We start from the raw sequence: 25,779 nt of genomic DNA, 5'->3' as shown, positions 1-25,779 counted from the left end.
AAGACTAATTCAATTAGGGAAGTAAAAGATGAAGGAGGGGCTTACTGGGAGAAGCCTTTTTCCCAGCCAGGTGAAGCATTCCTATCATTCTCAAGAGAGGATTCTTGTCTGGCTCTTCTCACTACAGCACAAGGCAACTTGATGGCAAATGCCCAATGGGAAGACAGAACAAAAAAGGGAATGGAGCCAATTTAAGATGAAGTGGCAAAAGCCATCCCTGGCTTGCACAAGGGTTCTGCACATATAACATTGTTACTGAATCTAAGACGCTAAAAATTCATGAGACCAGGCCTCATTTCCCTGGGAATGTCTAAACCCAGACGTGGCAGCAGATCAAGAATTCAGTTTATTGGGAAACTAAAGAGTTTCCATGAAAGAAATTCAGCCCTGATGTCAGTTCAGCATTGTAGGCACGCCACCAGACAAACCAAAAACCATGAGCTTGGCCTTATAAGCATGAGCTTTCCGAAAAACAAACAATAGACTGAGGTTTTGTTATCTGTTTTAAAGCCTTTAGGATGCACTCACAGCACAGCTTCCATTTCTTCTCCACGACCCGCTGGGCTCAACGCTTACTTTTAAGTGTCAGGAGCGGAGATTCTCGCGGTGTCACTTGATACCAGGAGCTGGGTATTTAGGAGACACTCCAAATGTGAGGAAGACTCTCAATCAAACTGCAGAAGCTGAAAATGCTCTTGGGGGACACACCCATCTCCTGTGGGCTGCAGTGGGAACTGGGATCTCTTCCCCCATCTGATTGGGTATGTGCTCCCACATAGGTTTGTCAGATGGTCTCCCAAAAAATACCAGACACCCTGTATTTTTTGGTCAAGCAAAAAAAAAAAAAAGGAACGGAAAACGGGGCCACGATTGGCACTGGGAGCCTGTGATTGCACAGAAGCCTGGCGAGGGCAGAGGGGAGTGACTGGAACTCCCAGCCACTCCCCCTGCCCCTGCCAGGCTTCTGATGTGACCAGAGGCTCCCAGCGGCGATTGTGACCCTGCCTCCCAGCTGGAACTCCCAGCTGGGAGGCGGGGCTGCAAATGCCGCTGGGAGCCTGTGATTGTGCACAAGCCTGGCAGCGGCGGGGCCGCCCAAGTCAGGCTTCCGGACACTGCACGTGTCCAGTATTGTCTGATTTTTTTTTTTTTACCGGGCAGAGGGCTCAAATACCGGACTGTCCAGTAGGATACCGGACACCTGACAACCCTACTCCCATAGGGCAGGAACTGAACTGAGAAGCCTCCTTCAGTGGCAGGGGGTGTTTGTAACTCACCCCACGGGAATGTGCCAGTTCCGCATGTGGAAAATGTGGCAGAAGAGTCTATTGCTAGATTAAGACGGCAGCATTGACTGGGGGTGGGAGGAGGGGCAGAGAGGGCAGTTGCCCTGGGGCCTGGTAATTCAAAGAAGCAAGGAGCTCCCAGTCGCTGCCACAGTTACAGTAGCAGCAGCGGTGGCTGGAGTCCCGGGCCCTTTAAATCACCGCTGGAGCCCTGAGAGGTGCATACCATGCAGCTCTGAGGACTGGGGGGATACGCCATGCTTGGAGCAGCTCTGAAGGATGACTACCTTGGCCCCGCCCCTTCTGCCTGATGCTCCACCCTTTCCAAGAGCACGGAGCCAGGCCCCTCACCACCTTACCCAGATGTTGGCTCCCCTGGTTCTCCAAACTATTTTTTACCACCAGGTCCCACTTAGATCAATGTGAGTGAGCTCAAGTCGAGCCTTCCCCTGGGCAGGAGACAATGTTCATACACATTGCCTGTTACTGGAACACCACATAGGGAAGTATATACAGACTGCCTTTAGCTAGACGCATCCCCATGAGATGGAAGAGTCTGCGTCTGATCACAGAGGCTAACCAGCTGGGAAGAGCCTGGCCCAGAGTGAAACTGTCCTACGGGGACAAGGGCTCAAGAGTCTTCGGAGAGGAGTCTCTGTCCCTTCCCCGCTCTCTACTAAGACGACCTTGGGGACAGCTGGTTGTCCTCTCCTACCCCCTTTTTCCTGCCTTTCTCCTGGTGCAGGTTCAAAGGGATTGTGCTCAGCTCCTGTGGCCTGGCAGGCTGTGGGGGAGAGATGCCGTAGTCGGACCTGGGACACGCCCAGGGAACCCCAGCGTGCTTTCTACAGGTTCTTATTTTCAAGATGCAAGAGCTCTTCTTCAGCTCCGGGAAAGGTACCGAAGAGCGGCGCATGGCTCGGAAGCTGGTCTCTCTCACCCACAAAAATTAGTGTGAGATATTTCCTCCCGCACCTTGTCTCTCAGGGGATTCTAATGGCGAGTTGCACTGGGGCAACACATGGATTTTCATAGATTCATAGATTCCAGGGCCAGAAGGGTCCCTCATCTAGGCTGACCTCATTTTGTGTCAAGACTTGTGGTTTTGATCCCCTTACACGAGCTTTGGACAACAAACCAGATCCAAGGAGGGACATGATTGAGAGAAGAGAGCCTGGCATGCAGACTTTGGGGTACCTGAGAGGAGGGGAATGGGGCCAGGGGCTGCAGAGCTCTGCCATGCAGAATGGGGGTACTCAGAAAGCAGCTGCCCTGGTGCAAGTCAATGGAGTGGACAAAAACAGCTCCAGGCCACCTGTTTCCCTGATGCTCAGTCAATCCAGTTTAGTAATTCTGCTAAGTGGCCTTGTGTCTGAAAGGTAGCACTAGATCGTTTCAGTGCCTACCGGAGCCAGCCAACCAAATGCCTGTCTATAAAAATGCACTTGCTTTGACACATTTACTTTTCTGAAACTAAACAAATGCAGCCAGATGTAATTACAGTTGCAGCTGTGCTCTGGACTGCAGCACTTCAAATATATTTTTTCTAATGTCATGTGCTGCCCGCGGAGAACAATCTTCCAAATAAAAAAAAAAAAAGCAAAGGAGCAAAGACATTCACAGAATCTTCCTTTCTTTGTATATTTAGAGCACTAAACCCTCTCCGTGGTGGGAGGAAAAGGTAGCCCTCCAACTCCGGGACTGATCTTGCAAGGAGCTAAGTGCCATCAACTCCAGTGAAGTCAGCTGGAGATAGGGGTACCTGGCATCTTGCAGAATTGGGGCCCATCTCAGCTTGTGAATGGTTGACTCTTCTTCAGAGTGAGGTGTCAGCTCTCCATGTAGGAAGAGAAGGAAGCAGTAGCTTTGGGACAATTTAAGCCAGCGATGGGCAATCTAGGCTAGTGAGTGGGCCACATGAGTGACCCTCCTTCATTTTAGCGGGCCACAAGATTGCTGTAGCCAAGGCAGGCTCCCGGGACAGGGTAGTTTTGCTCACTGCGCTGGCATACCTAGAATTTGCGGGCGGTACCGTGTGAACCGTAGCAGCACTTTGGATGCAGAGGGAGCACACAGCTCTCACAGTCAGGGTATGTCTATATGAGCCACCCTAGTTCGGACTAGGGTGGCTAATGTAGTCATTCGAACTTGAAAATGAAGCCCGGGATTTAAATATCCCGGGCTTCATTTGCATGTTCCTGGGCACTGCCATTTTTAAATGCCCAGTTGTTTGAACTACCTGCCCGCGGCTGCCCACGGCACGGGCTAGGTAGTTCAAACTAAAGCTCCTAATTCATTGCAGGAAGAGTAATGGTAGTTCGAATTAGGAGCTTTAGTTCGAACTACCTAGCCCGTGCCGTGGGCAGCCGCGGGCAGGTAGTTCGAACAACTGAGCATTTAAAAATGGCGGTGCCCGGGAACGTGCAAATGAAGCCCGGGATATTTAAATTAGGGTTAGGGTTAAGTCATTTGCTTGGCCTACGTACATTAGGTACAAGGCAGAAAGTGAGGAAGAAATGCTGCTCACATCCGCATCACTTCTACCTTCCCTTTTGGCTAAAATCTTGGCATTTAATACTGAGCGAGTCCTATAATGGGGAGAAGGGAAAGCTACATCCCAGGCCTGATGGGGTGGGAGAGGGAACACTGCCCCTCTGAAGTTTCTATGAAGCAGTGAAGGATTTGCCTTTCGTGAGTCTGCAGCAAAAAGAAGGGCATGTGGAGGAGGACTGGGACTAAAAGAGATCTGAAATTAATTCCTGTCTCAGGTCCTGTGTGAGCTCTCTGTGCTCCAATTCCCCAGCTAAAATGGGGCTAACAATACTTGCATGCCTCTCAGGAGTATTGAGACATTTGTGATGCACAACGGCAACAGTACAACTCAGAGCTCCATGAAAAAATAAGCTGGATAAATTCTCCCTTTCCTTTGCTCTCATTAAAGATGCTGCCAGTTGTGGATTTATATAGAGGGGAAAATATTCCCTCAAGTCTCATTGCTTAGCAGATCCAGGATAGCCAGCAATCAAACCCAAATATATTTAACACGGCAGCAGATCCGATAGGTTAGAGAGTCTGGAAGAAGGAAACCAAAGTTAAATAAGAGACAGTTGGGAGGAGGAAATAAATCAGCTATTTCCCACTGAGAAAGCAATAAAAGTTTCAGAATGCAAGCTGTAAAGAAAAAGAAGAAAAAGACAAAAGAAAAAGGCATTCCAGGACCCCGGTTTGTTTATTGAGCAGTAATGTATTTTGCCTATGGCAAATAAACAGCAATGCAAGAGCAATGAAGAGCAGCAAGTAAAATTGGATTGTAGCTTTTTGAGTGTGATAAATAGGTCTCCCCGACAAGTTTTGCTCATTAATCGTGAGTTTATTTTAGTAATCCATCTAGAATCACTTTGCCAAAGCTACAGCACGTTCTGTTCTCTCATCAGGGACTCTGTATGGTTCAGCTTCTAAAATTTGCCGAAAACCTACAACCTCGAGCCGTCTGTCAGGTTTAGTGTCTTGGTCGACAACGTGTTCCTGGTCTGCCCAGCATGGGCACGCAGTGCGGCGCTCATAAAAGAAATCAAATTCAGAAGGGAGCAATGCGTTTTTATAAAACTGACAAGTACATTCTGGCCTCCGCGGCAATTAAGAAGCATGTGTTTGAAATATAACAAGCTTGATCATGCAGAAGGCAAAGTACCTTTAACTCCAGCGGCAGTGGATGGATGTGGAAGGCCCTGCTTCCCCCCCAGGCAATCCACATCCTCAGTTTACTACAGCCCATTGATGTTGTTGGCATTAGTTACTTTCAGTGCTGCTTGAGTCACAAAACAAGGACTGTGTCACAAGCGCCCTTTACCTCGACAAAGTGCCGGTGGAGGTGCCATGCTTGCATGGATGTTGTGAAGACCAGGACTTCCCAACTTCTGGCAAACTGAGTCTAGGGACACCATGCTTGCCTATCCTGGCTAACAGCCATTGATGGAGTGACCCGCCATCAGCTGGGACAGGGAGGGATCACTTGATGATTTCCTATTCTGTTCATTCCCTCTCAGGCATCTGGCATTGGCCACTGGGCTAGATGGACCTTTGGTCTGACCCAGTATGGCCATTCTTATGAGACCAAACATTGCAAAATAGTTCTGGCTGCATTCGCATTCCTTCCCCGGCATCGGGACTACAGAGAAATCAGATGTGCCCTTGTCACCGAATTTGAGGGAAGCAGCCGGATCATGGCTGCACCCATAGGTGGGGGTGCTGGCCCCAAAAATGGTATAAAAGGGGGTCATGTGGGGTGTTGAATGGGAGCTTACTGTCTGCTGCTCCTGTGTACGCTATTTATGTGAGTGTATAATGTCTGTGTGTGTCGGTAGGAATCTATAATGTGTGAGGAAGCTGAATATTTCTCTGAATGTGGTTGAGCATTGGGCAGAGCCCAGCCTATGGACATGCTAATTAGCAAGGCCATGTGGGACAATGGCACTCGATGGGCCAAGGACACACCTAAAGCATGAGGGCGGAGACCTAAGAGCTGCCAGAGAGAGAGGCTGAGGGCCAGGTGACCGGCTGCGGCCAAGAAGAGGCCAGGAAGAAGGTATAAAGAGGCCATGTGAGGGACTCCATTTTGGTCTTGAGCTCAGCACTTCATCCCAGAGGCAGCAGTGCAGGGATTGAAGAGCCAGGAAGAACTGAGGACCCATCCTGATTCTAGGATGCGCAACAAGGACTTTTAACCAGCAGCTGTAACATCTCTGCTAGAGCCTGCATCGAGAACTGAGAGATTCGGTGCATGTAATGTATGATTCTTTAATCTTATTCTCATGCTTTTCTTTCTTGTGGTAATAAACCTTTAGTTGTTAGATGCTAAAGGATTGGCCCAGCGTGATTTGTGGGTAAGGTCCAAAGGGTAAATTGACCAGGGATCTGTGGCTGGTTTCTTGGAACCAGACAGAACTTGTTTGGGGTAGGTGGGAGTGGGTGCTAGGACCCCACACCTGTGTATGAGGCCCGGGGCCATCTGGGGCACAGATATTGCTGGGGTGTCGGAGGGGTTTTGCTCGTGAGGCTTCAGGCAGGCAGCTGAAGTGCTCTGTGGGACTGGTTTGTGGCCTGTTTGGAGAGGTCACCAGTCGGGGGGCTGTAAGGAGCCCCGAATTTGAGCAATTCACCTTGAGCGGACGCCCTCAGCTGTGCCCAGACACGGCCCGGCCTGTTACAGCCCTCCACATGGCCACATGTGTGTATACACACCCATGATGATAGGTAGGTGGACACTCAAGTTTAAAGTGCGGGGGAAGCAGTTGATTTTTTGGACGCACTCACGTGGAATCATGGAAATGGGACTTCTCTCTCACCAACACAAGCCAAACACCACTCACGGACAAACCAATCCTCTACAAACTCCAGTAGTAAGAGAGTAATCTTTAGTGCAGGGCCAAGTGGGTTATTTAAATGTACATCCCCAGGACCCCCATGGTAGGTCTCAAACAACAGAAAGACATGGGATCTGTGTACTAGATCTGGAGTGGTGTGTAAAGAATGTCTACCACTATCCAGCTTTTAACGACATGGCTGTGCCCACATGGCCGTGATGCTACAAGTCAGGCCGTGTAAACACGGTTTGTTGCACTAAAAAGCACTATTTGTACTAGTCCTCGCTGGGGCAACACTTCTGTCGTTTGGAGGGTGGGGTGAGGGCTTAAGCACTGAGCCACAGAAGCTTTGTCACTCAATTGTCAGTGTAGACAAATCCTACATTGAGGAAATTAAAAATCCCAGCACAGGCCCAGAACCCTGGTTGGGGCAAGCTCGTTACTGACTCCCATGCAGCATTTTAGCAGCATTTCCCTGAATGCCTGTGCTACTGAGGAAGAAGCTAAGTGACCGTCATGCCAGAGAGACACGCTCCCCCCCCCAATCTCACCCAGCCATTGCAATCATAGCTATGCTGCTCCCAATCTGCAGCTTCTCCTCCCGCTCCCCCAGCCAATGTCAGAGGCAAGGGCTGCAGCAGAAACCTTTGCCAGGCGAGTAACGTTGGCTGGCGTGTAATTTGTATCACATCTGTGTACTGTCAGGAGCCCTGGTGTCGACCCAGTTATACTGGAATGACTGTGCTGCTGCTGGTGTCCCTTATTTTGCAAGGGGCACTGGTATAACCCCTGACTGAGCTGTGTCTGCACCAGGAGTTTGCTGTTAGCGCCGTACAAGCATAACTATGTCAGAAAACCTTTTAGAGCAGGGCCAGATTCGACCCACCACGCCACCTTCAGGCATGCAGCTTCTATGGTTTAAAGCTCAGTCCTTGCAGCTCTCTGCCCCAAGCCCAATCCTCAGCTCCTATTGGCTAGAAACAACCAGCCAACAGGAACTGATCCCAGACAATCTCTCAGTTCCCATTGGATGAAAACAACTAGCCAATAGGAGCTGAGAGATTGGTCTGTGGGATGGGGGCAACACAAGCCTCTTCCCCCTCCTGGAGCTGAAAGCCATGTGGAGGGAGCAGCCTGCAGTTTAAAGTGATCTGGGGCTGCCTTAGGAGTGTTGCAGGGCTGCTGGCCAGGAGACACTTAGGTAAGTGCCTCTGAGCCAGAGCCTGCCTCTGGCACCCCTGCCCCTCCTGCACCCCAATTCCCTTTCTCAGGTCACCATCCAAACCCTCTGTACCCTCTTGCCCCAGGTCACAACTCTCTGTCAGGCCCTGTACTCCCTCCTAGAGCCCCTCCCCCAAGCCAGAATCCTCTCTTGCACTCATACTCCCTGACCCTACCTCCCAATCCTCTGACCCAGATCACAACCCCCTCCTTCACCCAAACTCCCTCTTAGACCCCACACCCTCTCCTGCACCCCAGTCCCTTACCCCGTGCACCCTTCTGCACCCAATCTCCATCCTAGACTCCGCATCTCCTCTACAGAAAAGTGTGGCCCTTCACCACTTTCCAAAATCTTGGAGTGGCCCCCCACCAAAAATTATTGCCCACCCCTGTTTTAGAGTGTTGACCTGGCCTAAGTCACCCATATGGACACATCCTCCCTTGTCAAGTTTCATAACCATTTGGTATCAAGATATCCTGGAAAAGCACTGACTGCTATCCCATACTGCCTCAGCTCTTGCTGCTGGCACACTGGCTTGTGGGTAATTTTCAAGATTCACTTTCACCATACAGGAGGCAAGAATTTCTTACATGGATGCGAGGAGCCTCTGCCCTCCTGAGGCATTGTGGGAAATATTCTCTCGGATGGAGTCCTGCTGAGCTGTCGTGACTTCTGCCTCGTAGGGTTTTATGCCAGACACCTGAGAGAGCTAGCCAGGCAGAGGTGCTGGCAGAAGACAGTAAAAGTCCAAGGAGGAGGTACAGAAGCAGGTAGATGTACAAAGAGGTTTAATTCCTTTCTCTGCAACTGAACTGAAGCAGAGGAGATGCTGTGTCAGGACCATTTCTAAGCCCAGGTCTAAGCCTTCCTACTATTAATACAAGTAGTGAGCTCACGCTAGTGTTCAAAGGGTAATAGAGCAAGGGCCACACCTACCCATGGCAAAGTATCAAATAAGGCTCCTACAATGTAGCTGATGGAGCAGCTACATCCCCCTGCTTGTGCCAATGACGTGACACGAATCAGACCGGGAGGACGAAGGGGACCTTTTGGCAACTGGTTTATACAGGAAGTTTCCTGTAGGTTTGGTAGGCGGCTGCACCCAAAGGAGCTTGTAGCACATGACAATTCCAGACTTCCTTCTATCCCGTTTGCAAAGCCAGATTCCCCGACACTCCATGTCACTGACAGCTACACAATTCCGAGCTGATTAGATCAGTCTCTGGGGGCAAGCAGATCCTTTAAAATGCTCTAAATCTGAGCTGGCTCCCAGACATGCTAACACAAACAAACAATTTACTGATAAAGATTCATTGACGTCATTACTATTTATTACGTGTGTTCCAGTAGCATCGAGGTCAGGGGGCAAGAGGGCCATTGTGCCTGGGTTTGTACAAATGTGTACTTTTCAGTTATTTACCGGATCTATTTCATTAGATAGAAATACCAAATTCCTAGGGGGAGGGCAGGGCAGGGGCCCCTAAATAAATGTCATTAACGTGTGACGTTTGCTGTTGCTCGGCAGGTGGATCTGAGAAGGAGAATATGCTGAAGCGACACAGGTAGCTGGACCAGGCTGTTCTCTCACGGGGCTAGCCATTTTACCCCCAGCGCAAACAGACAGGCTTGTCCGACGAGCCAAGCATTCCGGAGAGAACGTGGCACGTCAAAAATTCCGGAGAGTAGAACGTGGCACTTGGCAGCTTCCCTTCTCCACCTGGGAAGGCGGTTCCCTCTCTCTGCAGTCAGAGCACCCTTTTCCCAGCTCAGGTCGTGTGCACAAAGAATGTGAGAGCCACGCTGATAAAGATAGGGCAGTGGGATCCTACTGCAAACCATGTTAATAGGTCAACTCTCCATCAGAACGGGCGGCCCCCTCCTGGTATGTGTTCTTTGTCCACAAGGGCGGGACAGAAAGGGCCTGGTTTCTGGGCGCTCGGACCCACCTGCTGCCGGAGACGCAGCTCGGAACATGAGCAGACCTCCCTAACGACCAGCCTCCACGTTAGAAATGGTTTCATCCCTGTGCTCCTGCACCCCCACTTTTGAAAGAGCAATATGCTGGTGTCCACATGGCAGTGGGGGGATGGAGGCAAAGAAGGAGAAATGGGGGGACGCCGAAGGGAGAGCAGTTTCCTTTAGGGAGATTTGAGAAGGATGCATTGGAAAGGGGAAATGTGGTTGACACAGGGGGGACCAGACCTCTATCAAACTTTCCTGACTGGGTAGTGAACCCAGCCCACAACAGTGAGAGCGTGGAATCCTAGCCACGAAACCACCGACTGTGATGGCGATAGCTTCAGAAAGTGTTACACCTGCTGGCTTAGGCTTCTCTATAATCAGGGAGCCATGGATGTCCCCACACCATGTCGGCCCCATTGCACATGGGGCCAAAGGTAACTTCTTGTGTGGCTTCTGCCTTGAGAGCTAGGCAAGGCTGGCACTAGAGGGAAAAAGAAAGGGCCCAGAATGCGGGTGTGGTAAATACAAAAAAAAGGGGAACACAGCGATAAACAGGGAGGAAAGGGGGTAGGAAAGTCAGGACAGCAATGAAATGGAAGAGCAATAAAGGGGCTGTTCCCCTTCAACTCACATCCTACTCTGCATTTCCTTTGGGAACACCCTAAAATCTTCCCACAGCCCCATTCCCGTGTTCCCAGCAAGCTCAGCCATCCCTCTCAGAGGGAACATTTCCACTCAGTCCGAGACGAAGTGCTGCTAGCGGCATTGCCAATTCCTAAATAGCCACAAGACAGAGCGATGTGGGAGAGGCACCCCGCTGCCAAGCTGCATCCAGGCAGGGCAAAGCCAGCAGCCAAGGGGAGGGCAGTGAAGGGGGAAGAGCACCGTGAGAAAACCACGGCCAGTTCTCTGCTCCACAAGTTACACTTGCATAAAGCGGCGAGTGGCCTGCCCACAGCAACCCCACAAACTGTCCTTTAGAAAAGCTTTGCCAGTAAAATCTATTGCTACTAAGGCAAAATACAAAGAGCGCGGAGACTGAACCATGCAGAGAGACTTTGCTGCGCTGGGCCCGGGATTTCCCGGATTTAGATGCAAGAGGAAATGAAAACAGTGCCAGGAATTTTCAGTCAGATAGTCAAGGGTCTGACTTGATTGGAAACACTCCCAAAAGCCCAGGCAAGCTCTCTGTGTGTCAAGCAGGACAGGTTCTGTCAAAGACACAATTCTATAGAAATCATGTTGGCTCAATTCAAAATATGGGGGAAAAGTCCACAAGGATCAGGCCCACTGAAGGGGGAGGGGCAAAGGGAGCCAAGCCCAGGGATTCAAAAGAGGGCCCAGGTTCCTGGCTGCTGCGGCTGTGGCAGCAGTGGTGACTGGAGCCCTGAGACCTTTAAATCGCCGCTGGAGTGCCGTGTAGTGTGTTCCAGGCAGCTCTGAGGGCTGCCTGGGGAGGCAGGGTGTGGCGTACTCGCAGCAGGACTACCAGCTCCAAACCAGGCCCTTTATCAAATGTGGAGCTAACCTTTTCCTTTTGACTTTCCCTGTTGATTGCCGCGAGAAGGCCAAGATCCAAGCTGCCACGGTTCCCAGGTTAGCCTGATCACAAGTGGACCATTAGTCTCTGAGGAGAATATAGAGCTGAACTGGGATGTTCTTGTTCCGCCATTGGAGCAGATGCAGCTGACTGCCAAGGAGAAGGGGCCACCCCAGCAGGACCTTTTGAAGTGTTGAAATTTGATTTCATTCCACACTGGAACAACCCCAAAACCTTCTGGAAGTTTCTGGGGTTAGAGAGTCATGTCCTAATGACCACTTTGGGATCAGGATGTGAGCTCCCATTCATCCTGTGGACTACAGCACCGCCTAGAACGGAGCCAACCCAGCTTCAAATTCCAGCTCTGCCTGATTCGGACCAGAGATCTTCCATCTAGCTCAGGCAGGGCGAGCACTTGAACTGGGTCTCTCACATGCCAGGCTAGTGCCCAAAACACCAGAAATCTCTCGCTCAAAAACCCAAAGAAACTCTTCTCAGTGAAACCCACACATGTGGGGAAGAGACTCCAAGCAGCTGTAGCCACCGGTGATCTGTACTAACTGAAGATCCACAGGATGCAGAGGGTCACACGGTCAGCAACGTCCTCGCAAGCTGATTTCAGTGGATCCCTAACTCTTAAAAAAAAAACGGACTCTGCTGTTGGGGGAGGGGAAAGAGGAGAGGTGCCTCTTCAGGGTTAATCTCAATTAAGGACATAAGGGCGTCCTTAACTATAGTGACTCAAAGCAGATCAAGACCAGGTCATGTCCCAGACCCCACTGGTCCCTTGTCAGTCTCAGTTCAAGAAATCACAACCCACCAGTCCAGACTGGCAGACAGGCCTGGTAACAAGAAGGAGCTGGGGAGGGGGACAAAAGGCGCATCTGCCCCCGGGTCTGGTGATTCAAAAGGGCCTGAGGTGGCTGAAGCCTCAGGTCCTTTAAATTACAGTGGGAGCCCCATGTAGCATGCGCCACACAGTACTAAGGGCTGAGGGGGGTGGAGGAGATGCCGTAGTCTAAGCGGCATTCAGGATTGGCTGCCCTAGCCCCGCCCCTTCCACCTGAGGCCCTGCCCCTTCTGGGAGTGCAGAGGAGGCCTCTCCTCCACCTTACCCAAGGGCCCAGTGATAAGGTTGCCAGATGGTTGAAACAAAAATACCGAACACCTCCCCCTCCCCCTGCAAAAAAAAAAAAAAACACCTAGAAAAAATTCTGTTAAGGGAAAAAAAAAAGGGGGGGGGGAGATCAAAGTTGTTGAGCAAAAAAACCCAAAAGGACTCCAAGGGCTTATTAAGCCAAATAAATAAATAAATAAATAAATAAATAAATAAATAAATAAATAAAACAGCCTGTCCCCTTTAAGAGTGAGTGCAGGGATAGGAACAGGGGAGCGATTGAGCACTAAGACCCAGGGGAAGCATTGCTTCCCTTAGGTCTTTTGGTTGGCAACCATTTTGTGCCAGCAGTCTTGGGGAACTGGGTAAGTATGAGGGTTGGGGTCGGGGGGTTGGGGGTATTGGGGGTTGGGGAGAATTCGGGGGAGGGGGAGGAAGTCGGGTGCTGAGTGTTTGTAGGGTTGCCAGGTGCCTGGCATTTTCGCCTCCTGGCCGGGGAAAAATTCAGAAAATACGGGACATCTCAGGCGTCCGGTATTCTCTGAATTTTTTTACTGGACAGGAGCCGAAAATACCGGACTATCCGGGTGAATACTGGATACCTGGCAACCCTACCTGGCAAGGGTGTTGACTCCCCTGCTGCCAGAACTACAGGTCCAGGAAATAAAGGCGTACAAGTAGCAAACCATATGCAGCGAGAAAGCCACCGTCTAGCTCCAGCCTTACCTCCGACTCTTGCATTGTACGCGATGCCCACTACACAATTGGAGTTGTTTGCCTTCGCTGCCACTTGTCCAGCACAGCGGGTGCCATGTCTGAAAAGAGAATTTACAGTCAGGATCAGAGGTGGCAACAGATGTTGCCAGGCCCTGGGCAGCGTGTGTTGGGGGGGGAGGCAGGAGAATGAAGCCCCAGGCAGGAGGGGCAAGGATAGGAGCCCTCTGCACTGCCCAGACTATGCCGCGTCTCCCCAGCCAGCCCCTCAGTGTGTACCCGACCACCTCATGCAGGGCTCTGGTGGTGATTTAAAGGGCCACTGCTCCGGCTGTGCATGGACGGTGACACCCAGCATCATGACACCACTGCTGACAGTCCCATTGCCACTTAAGCTACTTGCAATGTCATAGCCCAGCCTTCCTCCCTCCCTCATTCTGCAGTAACGCCACAGTGCTCCATCCCACGGGTGAGCTCACAGACAGGCGTACGGCTTTGGCAGCAGAAGAAACCGATGTGAGAGGGCAGAAGCACAATAAGGGCCCGGGGAAGAGGGGAAATTAGTGGCCAGGTAAATGGCTTTTTTGTATTAATATTCCCTTTTCAAATGTGCCGCCACGTGGAAGTCCCACTGTAATTTAAATTCAAAACGTGCAACAACGTTTTGGCCTCTAATCTGCTCAGGAAAATGCTCAGAGGGTTGGTTTCACAAAGGGAATTCACAGAAGGTGAACTCTAAAAACAGTTTCTAGTTAGTCCCTCTAGACGAGAGGACACATTTCCAGTCACCTGGGCAAGAGTTCTACCACCCGGCTCCTCTTAGCAGCAGCAGGTGTCACATGAACAACAAACCCCTGAACATCAAGTCGAACGTTCACCCCCTCTCTCTTCACAAATTGGCCTTTGGAAGATTCCCCTGCACGAGGCCCGTTGCACACAGGGAGGAGAACAGGCTCATTATTAGTCTTCGGTGGGTCATTTGGGACGTAGGGCATGAAAAGTCTATTGGCATTGCGTTTGCTGGATCGATAGCAAGTTACTTGGCAACTGGTGTTCACCGCATGAGGGGAGCTTTGCTGTATGATCACAGACATATATATGCCACAGTTAGGAGGACAGAATTGAATTAAAATAACAGGTTCCGGTCCGGAGGAGAAGGGGGAAAGAGAGTTGAGCTGATAGCGTGCAGACACTTGCTACAAGTGTGGTATTTTAATCGGTGTTCCGGCCTTACCAAGGCCTTGTCTACACTATAAATGGAAGATCGTCGCTATTTTGATTGATCTTCTGGAGTTCGATTTAGTGAGTCTAATTAAGACTCGCTAAATCATACTCAGAGGGCGACCCCCACTGGTGTACGGTACTCCTCCTTTTGTGAGGAGTAAGGGAAGTTGATAGGAGCATTTACCCCCATCAGCCTCCTGCTGTGGAGACTCCACCAGGCTCAGCTTAAGGTAAGCTGACTCCAACTACGTATTCTACATAGCTGGAGTTGCAAACCTTAAACTGAGTTGTCGGGTCTAGTGTAGACCCAGCCCAAAATACTTCTCGCCTGTCTCCTGCAGGACTGGGAGGGATTTAGAAAAGGGTGAGAGAATGAGGAAAGGGCTGTAAAAACATTCAGATAAAGAGAGATTAGAAAGACTGGGATGGTTTCTTTTAGAAAGGAGGCAGATAAGTAGGGACTTGACAAAAAGTATATACAATAATGAATGGTTTAGAAAAGCTTCTGTCCTCAAAACACAACAAGGAGGCAACCAATACAAAGATGCCTTCAGAGGTGTAGCTGAGTTAGTCTGTAACTGGAAAAACTTTAAAAACAACAAATAGACTGAGGAAGAGGGTTGTACCCACGAAAGCTCATGATACCATCCACATGTTTTGTTAGTCTCTAAGGTGCTGCAAGACTATTTGTTGTTTAAGTTTTTCCAATACAAAGATGGTAAATTAAAATTTGAAAAAGAAATGCTTTCCCGCCCAACTCATAATTAGACTGTGGAACTCATTGCTACAGGAAATTGCAGAGGCCAAGTCTCTGCAGGATTCCGAAAGGGGTTGGATACTGAGATGGGTATCAAGACTTTCCAGACTCATCCTAACTAGCAATAAGAATGCTGGTTGGGATATTAAATCTCGTGCTGCAGAGTTTAAGTGAATCTTGATTAGAGATCAGTGTGAAGCAGGGGTCAGATTTCCAAGTCTCCTTATTAGAGAGTTCCATCGCCCTTCTTGGTAACATCATGCACTGGTCACGGTCAGAGACAAGACACTGAACAAGATGGCCTATGGGCCTGATCCATTTTTAAGGCGTGGGCAAGGAAGGACAGTGTATGGTGATCTGAAAACTGTGAGTGACATTAAATAGATGCCTACATGTCACACACCTTCCCCCCCTTGAAGAGTGAACTGTTGCAGCCCACCTCGCTCACCGCCTTCCTGGGGCCTGGTAGAAGACAGGGGGTTCTTATGAAGAGCCAGAGAGGAATAAGAAGCAGAGAGGGGAAGATCATGAGCCTATAGAGAGTGGGTAAGGTTCCTGCAGGGAAGGCCCTGATGCCAAGGGAGTTTAGAAGCCAGGGCCAGAAAGCTGAGCTCCAGGCTGGTAACGCCTGGGAGCGATGGCTGAATCAGAAGAGGTAAGACAGACCCCGTAGGAAGGAGGGGCTGGGTCAGGCCCAATTTAAAACTGAGGTAAACTACCAGTGGAGAGACACCATTGGATTCTGTTTGTGACCGTCTCTGTTGCCTGTTGGAGTCGAGCTGCTGAAGGGTCGATCACGGAGACCAAGAAGAACAGTACAAGCCCCAGAAAGAGGGCTGTGGGGGTCCCTTAGTCAAGAAGGAAGGGTTTGGGCCTAGCGGGCCACTGGAGACCATGTGCAAAATGGAATAAGCCAGATCCCACTCGAGGATTCTACCTTTAACTATTTGCAGCCTACTAGAATGACTTACTAACTGTCACCGTTCTGCAGTACTCATCATGCACATGTTGTATGGCATGTAATGGCTTAATGGGCAAGGCACATGACTAGAGGCCAGGAACTCCTAAGCTCTAAGCATAACTCGGACAAGTACCCTTGCAGGAGTCACTGTCTCTCTGCCTCACTTACCCCATCTATGAAATCCCAAGAGAGCCAAGGCTTCCTGTGCTATTAACCCACCCGTCTGGGAGGAAGCTACTGAGGTTCATGTCTGTGACATGCTTGGAAAGTACCACACAATTTAAGGGCGAGGGGCATTATAAGGAAGGCAACATACTTATTCTCGTTGCTGGCATCGTAGCGTGGATTTGGGTCACAGTCATTGTCATTGACATCATAGCTCGCCTGAGGATCCTAAAAACATTGCACCTTCATTAGTAAGTCCCAGAAGGGTCGGCGTGTTAATCTGTGACTTTAAAAACAACGCGTAGTCCTGTGGCACTAACAAAAATATACAGCTGCAGTGTCATGAGCGCCCTGCATCATCTAACCAGTGAGCACAACTAGTCAATCTGACTTAGAGAAACGCTGAATTCACCCAGCAAATGTAACTGGGCGCGATCTTCTAAGCACGCCCCAAGAAAGCGTGCCTCCCCTTGGGCGCTACATTTAACAAACGATCATAACATTAGCGTGGGACGACTTTCCTCCTTCAAAGCAGCGATGTAAATGAAGCCGTGCCCACTGCTGGGATCTGACAGACAGAGGCCTCTCCTGGGTTAGCAATAGTTCAGGCACAACCAAGATGCCAGGTTCATTTATTGCAGAGCGCCCTTTCCCTAATCTTTGTCTCACCCCTGACAAGAAAGCAGTTCAATATCTTCTACTTTCCCAATTACGCCCTTCCGGGCAGCTGCGAAGTATTCGCTCTACAAATAAAGCAAAATGCTTAAATGAAAAGCCTGTGAGCTCGGGGAGATACTACACTCGCACTCCGAGCGCTGGGGCTGGGGAACTGGCCTAGACAATAACCTGGCCCTTCTAATTTAATTCTCAAGTATTTGCTTAAGACGAACAAAGGCTATCAGCATTCATTATTCAATCCAGCATGCTCCTCAGGCTGGGAACCAGAGCTTGCAAGCCCAGAGGAGAAACAGCTTAACAGGGATCTCTGAAATTTCCAAGGCATTTCTTTTTCCTGAGTGTCTAATTGCTCGTGAGCCAGTGGAGCATTCCTGTGCATTTGCGGGATGTGAGCACTTCTTTAAAAGGGCTTAGAAAGCACCTCACCCAGCTCTTTTACAGCTACTGACAACAAAGGATGAATCTATTCAGAGTGATTCACTTTGCACAGTGAGCAGAATCCTGTGGTCCATCATTTCTCACCCACGGGAGTTTGCCTCATAGGGAATGAGGGAAAACACAGCAAGAACCCCAGGATCTGAGATTAAAATCATTAGCTCTTGGGGCATGTCTATAACAAAGGCATTTCAAACCTACCAAAGCAGTAAAAAGAAGAGGATTCTGGGCACAGAAGGTGGTCAGAAACGTTTCCTGTCAATATCTTACAGGCCTGTTGGACTGTGCTGTTTATGTATTAGAACATTGTCAACTGTTGCGGGAGACACATCAGCCTAGATAGATTCATGGAGATTAGGTCCATCAATGGATAATAACCAGGATGGGTAGGAGGTCTCTAGCCTTTGTTTGTCTGGAAACGGATGACAGGGGAGGGATCATGTGAGGATTGCCTGTTGTGTTCCCTCCCTCTGGGGCACCTGGTATTGGCCACTGTCGGAAGACAGGATACTGGGCTAGATGGACCTTTGGTCTGACCCAGCATGGCTGATCTTATGTTCTTAACCAGTGAAACTCTTGGCTTGACAGGTAAAAAGTGTTTCAGTTCCTGTTTATAACCCAGGAAGGCATTCCACGCACACACCTGCTTCATCCGAATACTGAGCTAGCAGAGGGTCTTCACAGGAAAAGAGTGAGAACCAGGAAATTGTGGTAAATGTATCGACTCCATACAGTATGTGTCATGGTCAGGCTAGAGGGGTAAATGCTACAGTCCGTGTTGCCAAGATAGAATGTAATCCAAAGCCCTCAGGTTCCTCATGAGGATTTGGGGGTTGGGTGATTGGCAATTAGGATCTTTCAGTTAAAAAGTCAGCCTGACTCTCGTATTAGATTTCCCTGGGCCAGGAAAGAGATTAGCTGTGGAAAGTCTTAGGTCTTGCTTGTTCTGTTTTCCAACTCTGGCTGAGCAAAGCCATTGACATCATCTTTGTCTTTGACCACAGGAGGCTTCCTAATCCAAACTAGCTAGTCCGTGCCGCGTGTAGCCGCGCGGCACAGAGTCCGAACTAGCTGGCATTTAAAAATGGCGCCGGCTGGCTTCATGCAAATGAAGCCCGGGAAATTCAAATCCCGGGCTTCATTTGCAACTCCGTATGACTACATTACCCCCCCTAGTTCGAACTAGGGGAATAGTGTAGACATACCCTTAGATAGCTATTCATTCATTAATCATGTAACCACACAAAATCTTAGCAGCTACACGATTATTCGATAGTCCCCGGGGCTGGATTCAGCAGCCAGTGCACTCCCGGCCCCACTCCCAGGAAGCTCCCTGACACCCCTTGCTGCTGCCTCTGTATCAGAGGCAGCAGCGTGGGGTGGCAGGCAGGAGCCCGTCTGCGAGGGGAGCGGGTTTAACAATCAGACTGGGTCCCACCTGTTGCCCTGTGTTGCTGCCTCTCTATTAGAGGCACCAGTGTGGGGCGGCAGCAGCCCCTGTCCGTGGGGGGTCCGAGCTCCCCATCGACAGGAGCTGCTCCAGCATCCCACAGAACAGCCTCTGTCCAAGGTAAGCCTGGGCCCGTCGTGGACAGAGGCTGCTCCACAGCAGCACCCCCTGTCCGCAGGGGGCCCAATTCCCCCATGAACAGGCTGCACAAGCATCCCTCTCCTTCCCTCCCCCGCCGCCTCTGATAGAGAGGCAGTAACGCAGGGGAGGATGGGAGGCAGCTCCGTGAAGCTGGTGCTCATGGGGAGTTGGCTTTAAAGCCAGCTTCCCCCGAGGGCTGTCTCCCACCTGCCCCCCCCCCCCAGCCTCTGTGGGAGGTAGCAAGGGGGAGAGGCAGGTGGCTCCATGTAGCCAGCATGCACAGAAAGCTGGCTTCAAAGCTGACTCCCCATGTGTACCAGTTCCCGCCTGTCTCCCTCACCATCAGAGGCAGCAGGGCTGGGGTGGGGTGGAGTGGGGAGGCAGGCTGTGCCACAAAATCGGATGCTCATGGGGAGCTCGCTTAAAAGCGAGCACTGGCTCCCACCTTAAAAGCGAGCACATGGGCACTGGGTCCCACCTCCCCACCCTTGCTGCCTCTGATACAGAGGCAGTAAGAGGGGAAGTCTGTGTAGTCTACAGGAATAACCGATAAACCCAGGCTTATCGGTTAATCGTTTACTCGACTATACACTAACATCCCTAGATTTTACTCTACAAGAAACTGATGAAGGTTTAATAACATTCTACCACCACTTCCTAATCATGTTTATTTCAAATCTGAAGTTTTGGTGTTTTTCTTCACCCTTCTTCTATACAGGACTTATCTTAGGTTAGGTTTTTAATTGTAAAGTTCTTCAGAAACAAATTCAGTGTCTGTGGGGGAAGTCTCTGCTCCCATTTTCCTTGAAGCACTATCATTTTCCCCAGGATATTTTCCAGTTGAGATTCCGGTCTAAAAGATTAAAATGCAAATACACACACACACACACACACACACACACACACACACACACACACTACTTACATAGTTCTCTACAAGATCAGGATGACTGGTCTCTATGCCATCATCAAGAATGGTCACCACCACATTTTTGCCAGTGTATCCTCTCTGCCAGGCGGCTAGAATATTCATGTCTGACCGGCAGGGATTGTTTTTATCTCCACAGTGCTGAGGGCAGAAATAGCAAAGGGCAAATTGAAAACATTACCCAATTCAGCTGAAGAGTGGCACTGTGCAAGCAAATCAAATAATCTGGCAATACATTTACATTGGACGATTTATCAAGCTATTTGTAAAGCTGTTTTAAATATTCAGACTAGATCAAGAAATCCCCAAACAAATCAATGAGGGGAACTGAAATCTTAATATCATTAGGTTCATCCACTTCAGGTAGGGATCTTCAGCTTTGTCTGAATATAAAGTAGCATTTCTATTAAACTTCTTTATTTGAAATTACTTTCCCCCGCCAAACACCAATTAATGAACCAAAATAAAATTAAGTTACTGCACAGAGGTATTTTCAACCCTTTTAAGCTTAAAATTGTGTGCCAATGATAAAATGGTCACTATGAAAGCTAATTACAGCAGAATAATAACACACAGCTTTTCCATAGCACTTTTTGTCAGGCAGATCTGAAAGCACTTTATGCGGGAGGTCAGTAGCATCATCCCAATTTTACAGACGTGGAAACTGAGGCACAGGAAAGGCCATGACTTGCCCACTGTCACTCAGCAGGCGAGTGGCAGAACCAGTAAGAGACCCCAGGACACCTGAGTCCCAGGTCGATGCAGAATCATTAGGCCACGCTGCCTCTAAAACTACATTCTTCTGCAACTTGGGATATATTAATACAGCAACAAAGCACTAGCATGGAAACAAACACGGCAGTCAGTGAGTTACACTGTCAGGATACGAATACACAGCAACATTATTTCAAAATAACTTAGTCCGCATGTACACTGCCGGCAGTTATTTCGAAATAATGTTGAAATACTGTCACGCTGGAGGACTTACTCCGACCCCTGTAACCCTCATTGTACGAGGAGTAAGAGAAGTCAGAGGAAGAGTGAGCTATTCTGAAATATGTGCTCCCAGTTTCGAAATAAGCTACACAATTGACAACATCCATTTGCGCAACTTATTTCAAGTTAAGCCCTGCTGTGTAGATGCAACCTCAGTGAAATTAAGCAATTTCTCTCTCTCTCTCTCTCTCTCTCTCTGTGTTGCGCACGCTCTGTGGTAAGTGCTCTGTAAACTAACTCTGCCATAGCAAAATTCCTGGCTAGCAAAAGGAAGACAACCAAAGATACTCACCACATACCACATTTTAGACCACATCGGGTCATTGAAGTGAATCAAATGAGAGTCACCTCGGACATGTCTCTTAACTCTTCGTTTCACTTCCTGCTGCTGTAGCCACTTCACCTACACAGATTTTAAATTTATTATTATTATTATTATATTGAATAAGCAAATAAAGATAACACAAAAATCTGGCCACTCAAACTTAATATCTACATATATTTGAGAGAGTACGTGTGCCTCTCTGCATCTGTCCACCTGGGAGTCCATTTGTTCAAGAACTCCTCTTAAAACAGTAAAAGCGAGGCCACCAAATGAAACTAATGGGCAGCAGGTTTAAAACAAATAAAAGGAAGTTCTTCACACAGCGCATAGTCAATCTGTGGAACTCCTTGCCTGAGGAGGTTGGCTAGGACTATAACAGGGTTTAAAAGAGAACTAGATAAATTCATGGAGGTTAAGTCCATAAATGGCTATTAGCCAGTCTGGGTAAGGAATGGTGTCCCTAACCTCTGTTTGTCAGAGGGTGGAGATGGATGACAGGAGAGAGATCACTTGATCATTACCTGTTCAATTCACTCCCTCTGGGACATTTGGCATTGGCCACTGTCGGCAGACAGGGTACTGGGCTGGCTGGACCTTTGGTCTGACCAAGTATGGCCATTCTTATGTTCACCAAATTTGGTATACAGCTGCTTCTTATCATAACACAAAGCAAAATAAGGGGTTGGTGGTGCCAGGAAAATGGGATGTGCCTGGAATGGGATTGCTTCTCATAAAATTGTAAAGAAAAAAAAGAGAGAGAGAATCATCAGGCAGATGGAAGGGGCTGGCTGGAGATGTCTCCACATTGGGGGCTGCCCCAGCCCCAAGCTTCCAAACCCCCTCAGACACCCTTTAGGCAGGGCAGGGGGATCCTGTCCCCAATTCATACAGGAACATTTCAGGCTGTTCCTTTTCATCAGGGAGCGAGGGGAAAGTGCACAGTCTGCTGCATTCCTCACTCTGGCTGGGGAGCTCAGGGAGCAAACATACCTGGATCTGCCCTCCACCAGGGGACCTGCACCCCTCCCCTGGCTATTCCCGCTGGAGCTGCAGCAACAATGGAGAAGTGCTTCTCACCTGGACCAAAGCTGCTGCAGTGAGAGAGGGCTAGGGTTGTCCTCTCTCCCCAGGACAGCCTGCATCCTGAACCCCTCCTCCCCAGCCCCACCCCAGAGCAATGATTTAAATGAAGAAAAACATTAAGTTAAGGACCCGAGCAACACTGGGTAAATCTTCTAGTAGAGTAAAAATAAAGAATCTCAAGCAAACAGAACAACTTTTGAAATAGAAAGGCCTTTAACATTATATTCCAAACTCATCTTTAACCGGTCAGGGGATGATTTTCCTCCCCATGGAAAAGCTAGAACAAATTTAGATTTTGCATAGGGCTATGTTCTATCCGTGAAAGAAAATGAACTAACTCACAGATGCAAGAGGTCAAGGCTACCGCTTGTCTTCTTTGCAGGCTACTTTATTACATTTGTAAGTTTAACAGCGCTACAGCTGGAATAGGTAAGGCGATCGTCTAATGAGATGTTCTGGATGCAAGCAGGGCCCAAGCCTACAAGCCATGACAGATGTGGAGGAGCATTGTCACAAAGCACTAACACTTGCATCTGACAACAGAACATACAGGCTACGTCTACACTGGCATCCTTTTCCGTTATAAGTATTTCCAGAAAAAGTGTGTCTACATTGGCAGGATGCTTTTCCAGAAAAGCACTTTTTCCAGAAAAGCGTCCGTGCCAATGTAGACGCGCTTTTCCGCAAAAAAGCCCCGACCGTCATTTTCGCGATCGGGGCTTTTTTGCGGAAAAGAAATCTCTTCTGTCTCCACTGGCCCTTTTCCGGAACAGTTTTCCGGAAAAGGACTTTTGCCTGAACAGGAGCAGCATAGTTTTTCCGGAAAAGCACTGATGATTTTACATGAGATCGTCAGTGCTTTTCCGGAAATTCAAGTGGCCAGTGTAGACAGCTGGCAAGTTTTTCCAGAAAAGCAGATGATTTTCTGGAAAAACTTGCCAGTCTAGACACAGCCACACAGTGCCAAAGCACAGCTACAGTGGCGATGGGGACTCCCACAACTACCATCAGCGTCGTGTACTTCCTGGCTTTGCTGGAGGCCGCTTGGGACATTCTTCCCCTGCAGTGTCTGGTGAGGGTGTAGGGAGCTGGGTGTTTAAAGGGGCTGTTACTCATTTTTGTGTGTGGTGAGTTTTTTGTTTGGTTTTTTTTTTGCTTGCTCAATAAAAAATCCTGGCTGCCGGGGTCCCGTTGAAACTGTTCGAATCGGGCCCCGCACTTCCTAAAGCCGGCCCTGTCCGAAATAATGCTGCTGTGTAGACATACCCTAATTGACGTCATTGGGACTGGAATGCCATCCTCTGTTCTTTAAAATGAGGAAACCTGAGAGCTGGTCCATAACCTTCAGTCTCCTTGCTGTCAGGTTTATTAAGGGTTACAAAACAGGAATAGCCAGTCTCAAAGAGCTAACACGGTCCAGCATTAGTCAGTTTTAAACAAGGTTCAAGGCTGGGTATACAGAAATTTCAGCTTGCTTGGTACCATTGCAAAAACCCCACATCATTATGAATCCTTTTCATCTTTTAAAAAGAAGGAAAGACAGTTGAAATATTAAGTAAGGCTTTCCTCTGAACCACATCCCTTTTCCCCTTTAGATTGAGAGGGTTGATTGTTAGTAGGAAAAAAAATCCCTTGTTTGACCGTCTTTTAGGTGGTATCAAAAATATTAATGCCTGTTCTATTGGAGGAAAAACAGATGTTAGCTAAGATGAGATACAGCTGTTGTTAAAGTCTGGTCCTATTTCTTAGAAGGCCAAACACAACACATACATAAGAGAGGAAGAGGAAGAACAGCAAAGATAGAAAATGCAGCTTCCAATTCATGTAGACCGTCAGTTGTTGCCTCACTACTGGGAATACAGGCTCAGAACAAAAACGAGTCCAACGCCTGGCAAACTTGTACCAGAATCAGGCTGTGTAGGCCACCACTTTTAGTTGCATCTTTGGTCACAGGCTCACAATGTCCAGTCTTGGCCAGCTAATCCAGACTGGTCAGACGGAAAGCAAAGGAGGACAGACATGGGAAGAAAGAAAATGCTGGGAGGAGGAGAGGAGAACAGCACAGGCGAAAAGGATGCATGGGGGTGAGGATAAATGGCAAAGCCTTACAGCCCAGGCAGCGATTGGGAGTTAGTCAGAGCCAATGGAGGCAGTGATGTCATCTAGGTTCTGGTTTTTGGCCCAATCTAGTTTGGACATCTTTTGAGATATCTAGTGGTATTATGGCAGATCCCTGGTATCCTGGAGACAGCGCAGGTGGCAACCGTATTGGTAGAGCTCACTCCTTCCCTTCTTTCAATTAGCAGTCATTGCCCTTTTCCATTCATTTCCTCAAATTTTCCTCAAACAATCTTTTAAGGACGCCAAAAGGGAGCCATGGGTGGACTAGTCCATCCCTCACTATTCTGTGAGGCCTTATTACCAACACACTACATTCGGTTCACTGATTTCCAGTCCCCCACTTTTCTTTACGCCAGGCACGATCTGAATGCAGTCCTTGAGATACAGTAATTACTCGTTTAACACGTGCCCACTTAACACATTTTTACAATAGCACATTTTTTTTTAGGGAATGTTTTTTGAATAACACGACCATCCCCAAAATAACATGAAAATAATCAAGTGGAGGACTACTTCGCACGGCGGTATAAGTTGGTGAAAATAGTGGTACAGTAAACTTCCGATTATCCGGCACCTTTAGGTTCCAGGGGTTGCCAGATTATCAGCTATGCTAGACTATCAAAAGGGAGGGCTATGAGGGGTCTGGGGTGGGGTGGGGTGGGGGGGATGCTACCCCAGACCCCTCATAGCCCCCCTTCCGATAGTCTGGCTCTGCCTCAGGAGTCCCCGATTCAGCCGCTGCTGGTCAGTTTCAGCAGCAGCTGAATCCAGGATGCCTGGGGCAGAGCAGCTGGGGTGCTGCCGGGTTGGTCCGGTAGTGCTGCTCTTCAGCGCTGTGAGACCAACCCGGCAGCACCTCAGCTGCTCTTGGGGACGCCTAGGACATAGCAGTTGGGGTGCAGCCGGGTTGGTCCCGCAGCACCGAGGGACAGCACTACGGGACCAACCCGGCAGCACCCCAACTGCTCTGCCTCCAGCTTTCCCGATTCAGCTGCTGGTCAGTTTCAGCAGCTGCTGAATCAGGGAAGTCGGGCGCAGAGCAGCTCCAATTGTCTGGCAGCCAGAGCACTTCCAGGTTGATGGTGCTGGACCATCAGGAGTGCCGGAGCATTGGATGCCGGACCAATGGAGTTTTACCGTAATACACATGAGCGGATGAACACACGTGGTCACAGTGCTCCTCCGCTCACTTACATGTTTATCTTTGTGTTTTAACAAACCACAGTGAGTTGTGGCGCTAAATATCTTGTGTTGACATTGACGACCCAGCACCAACAAAAAATTGACTTTGCCGCCGCCACCACCACCTGA

The 25,779-nt window shown here is 49.1% G+C and overlaps 1 protein-coding gene across 2 annotated transcripts in view; it reads right to left on the bottom strand.

The window, feature by feature from the left end:
- PCSK6 (proprotein convertase subtilisin/kexin type 6) overlaps nucleotides 1–25,779 on the bottom strand; it is a 153,425-nt gene that overhangs the window by 82,813 nt on the left and 44,833 nt on the right. For both annotated transcript variants that reach the window (XM_075896922.1, XM_075896921.1), the window contains exons 3-6: nucleotides 21,232–21,342; nucleotides 19,941–20,084; nucleotides 16,463–16,539; nucleotides 13,217–13,305 (exon numbers count right to left, since the gene is read on the bottom strand). In XM_075896922.1, the coding sequence (XP_075753037.1) occupies nucleotides 13,217–13,305; nucleotides 16,463–16,539; nucleotides 19,941–20,084; nucleotides 21,232–21,342 (421 nt within the window). The remainder of the gene's footprint in view (nucleotides 1–13,216; nucleotides 13,306–16,462; nucleotides 16,540–19,940; nucleotides 20,085–21,231; nucleotides 21,343–25,779) is intronic.

Source organism: Pelodiscus sinensis, chromosome 14 (assembly GCF_049634645.1).
Source record: "Pelodiscus sinensis isolate JC-2024 chromosome 14, ASM4963464v1, whole genome shotgun sequence".
NCBI classification, from domain to species: domain Eukaryota; kingdom Metazoa; phylum Chordata; order Testudines; family Trionychidae; genus Pelodiscus; species Pelodiscus sinensis.
Note: the sequence above shows the minus strand (reverse complement) of the source record. Positions and strands in the feature narration are given on the sequence as shown.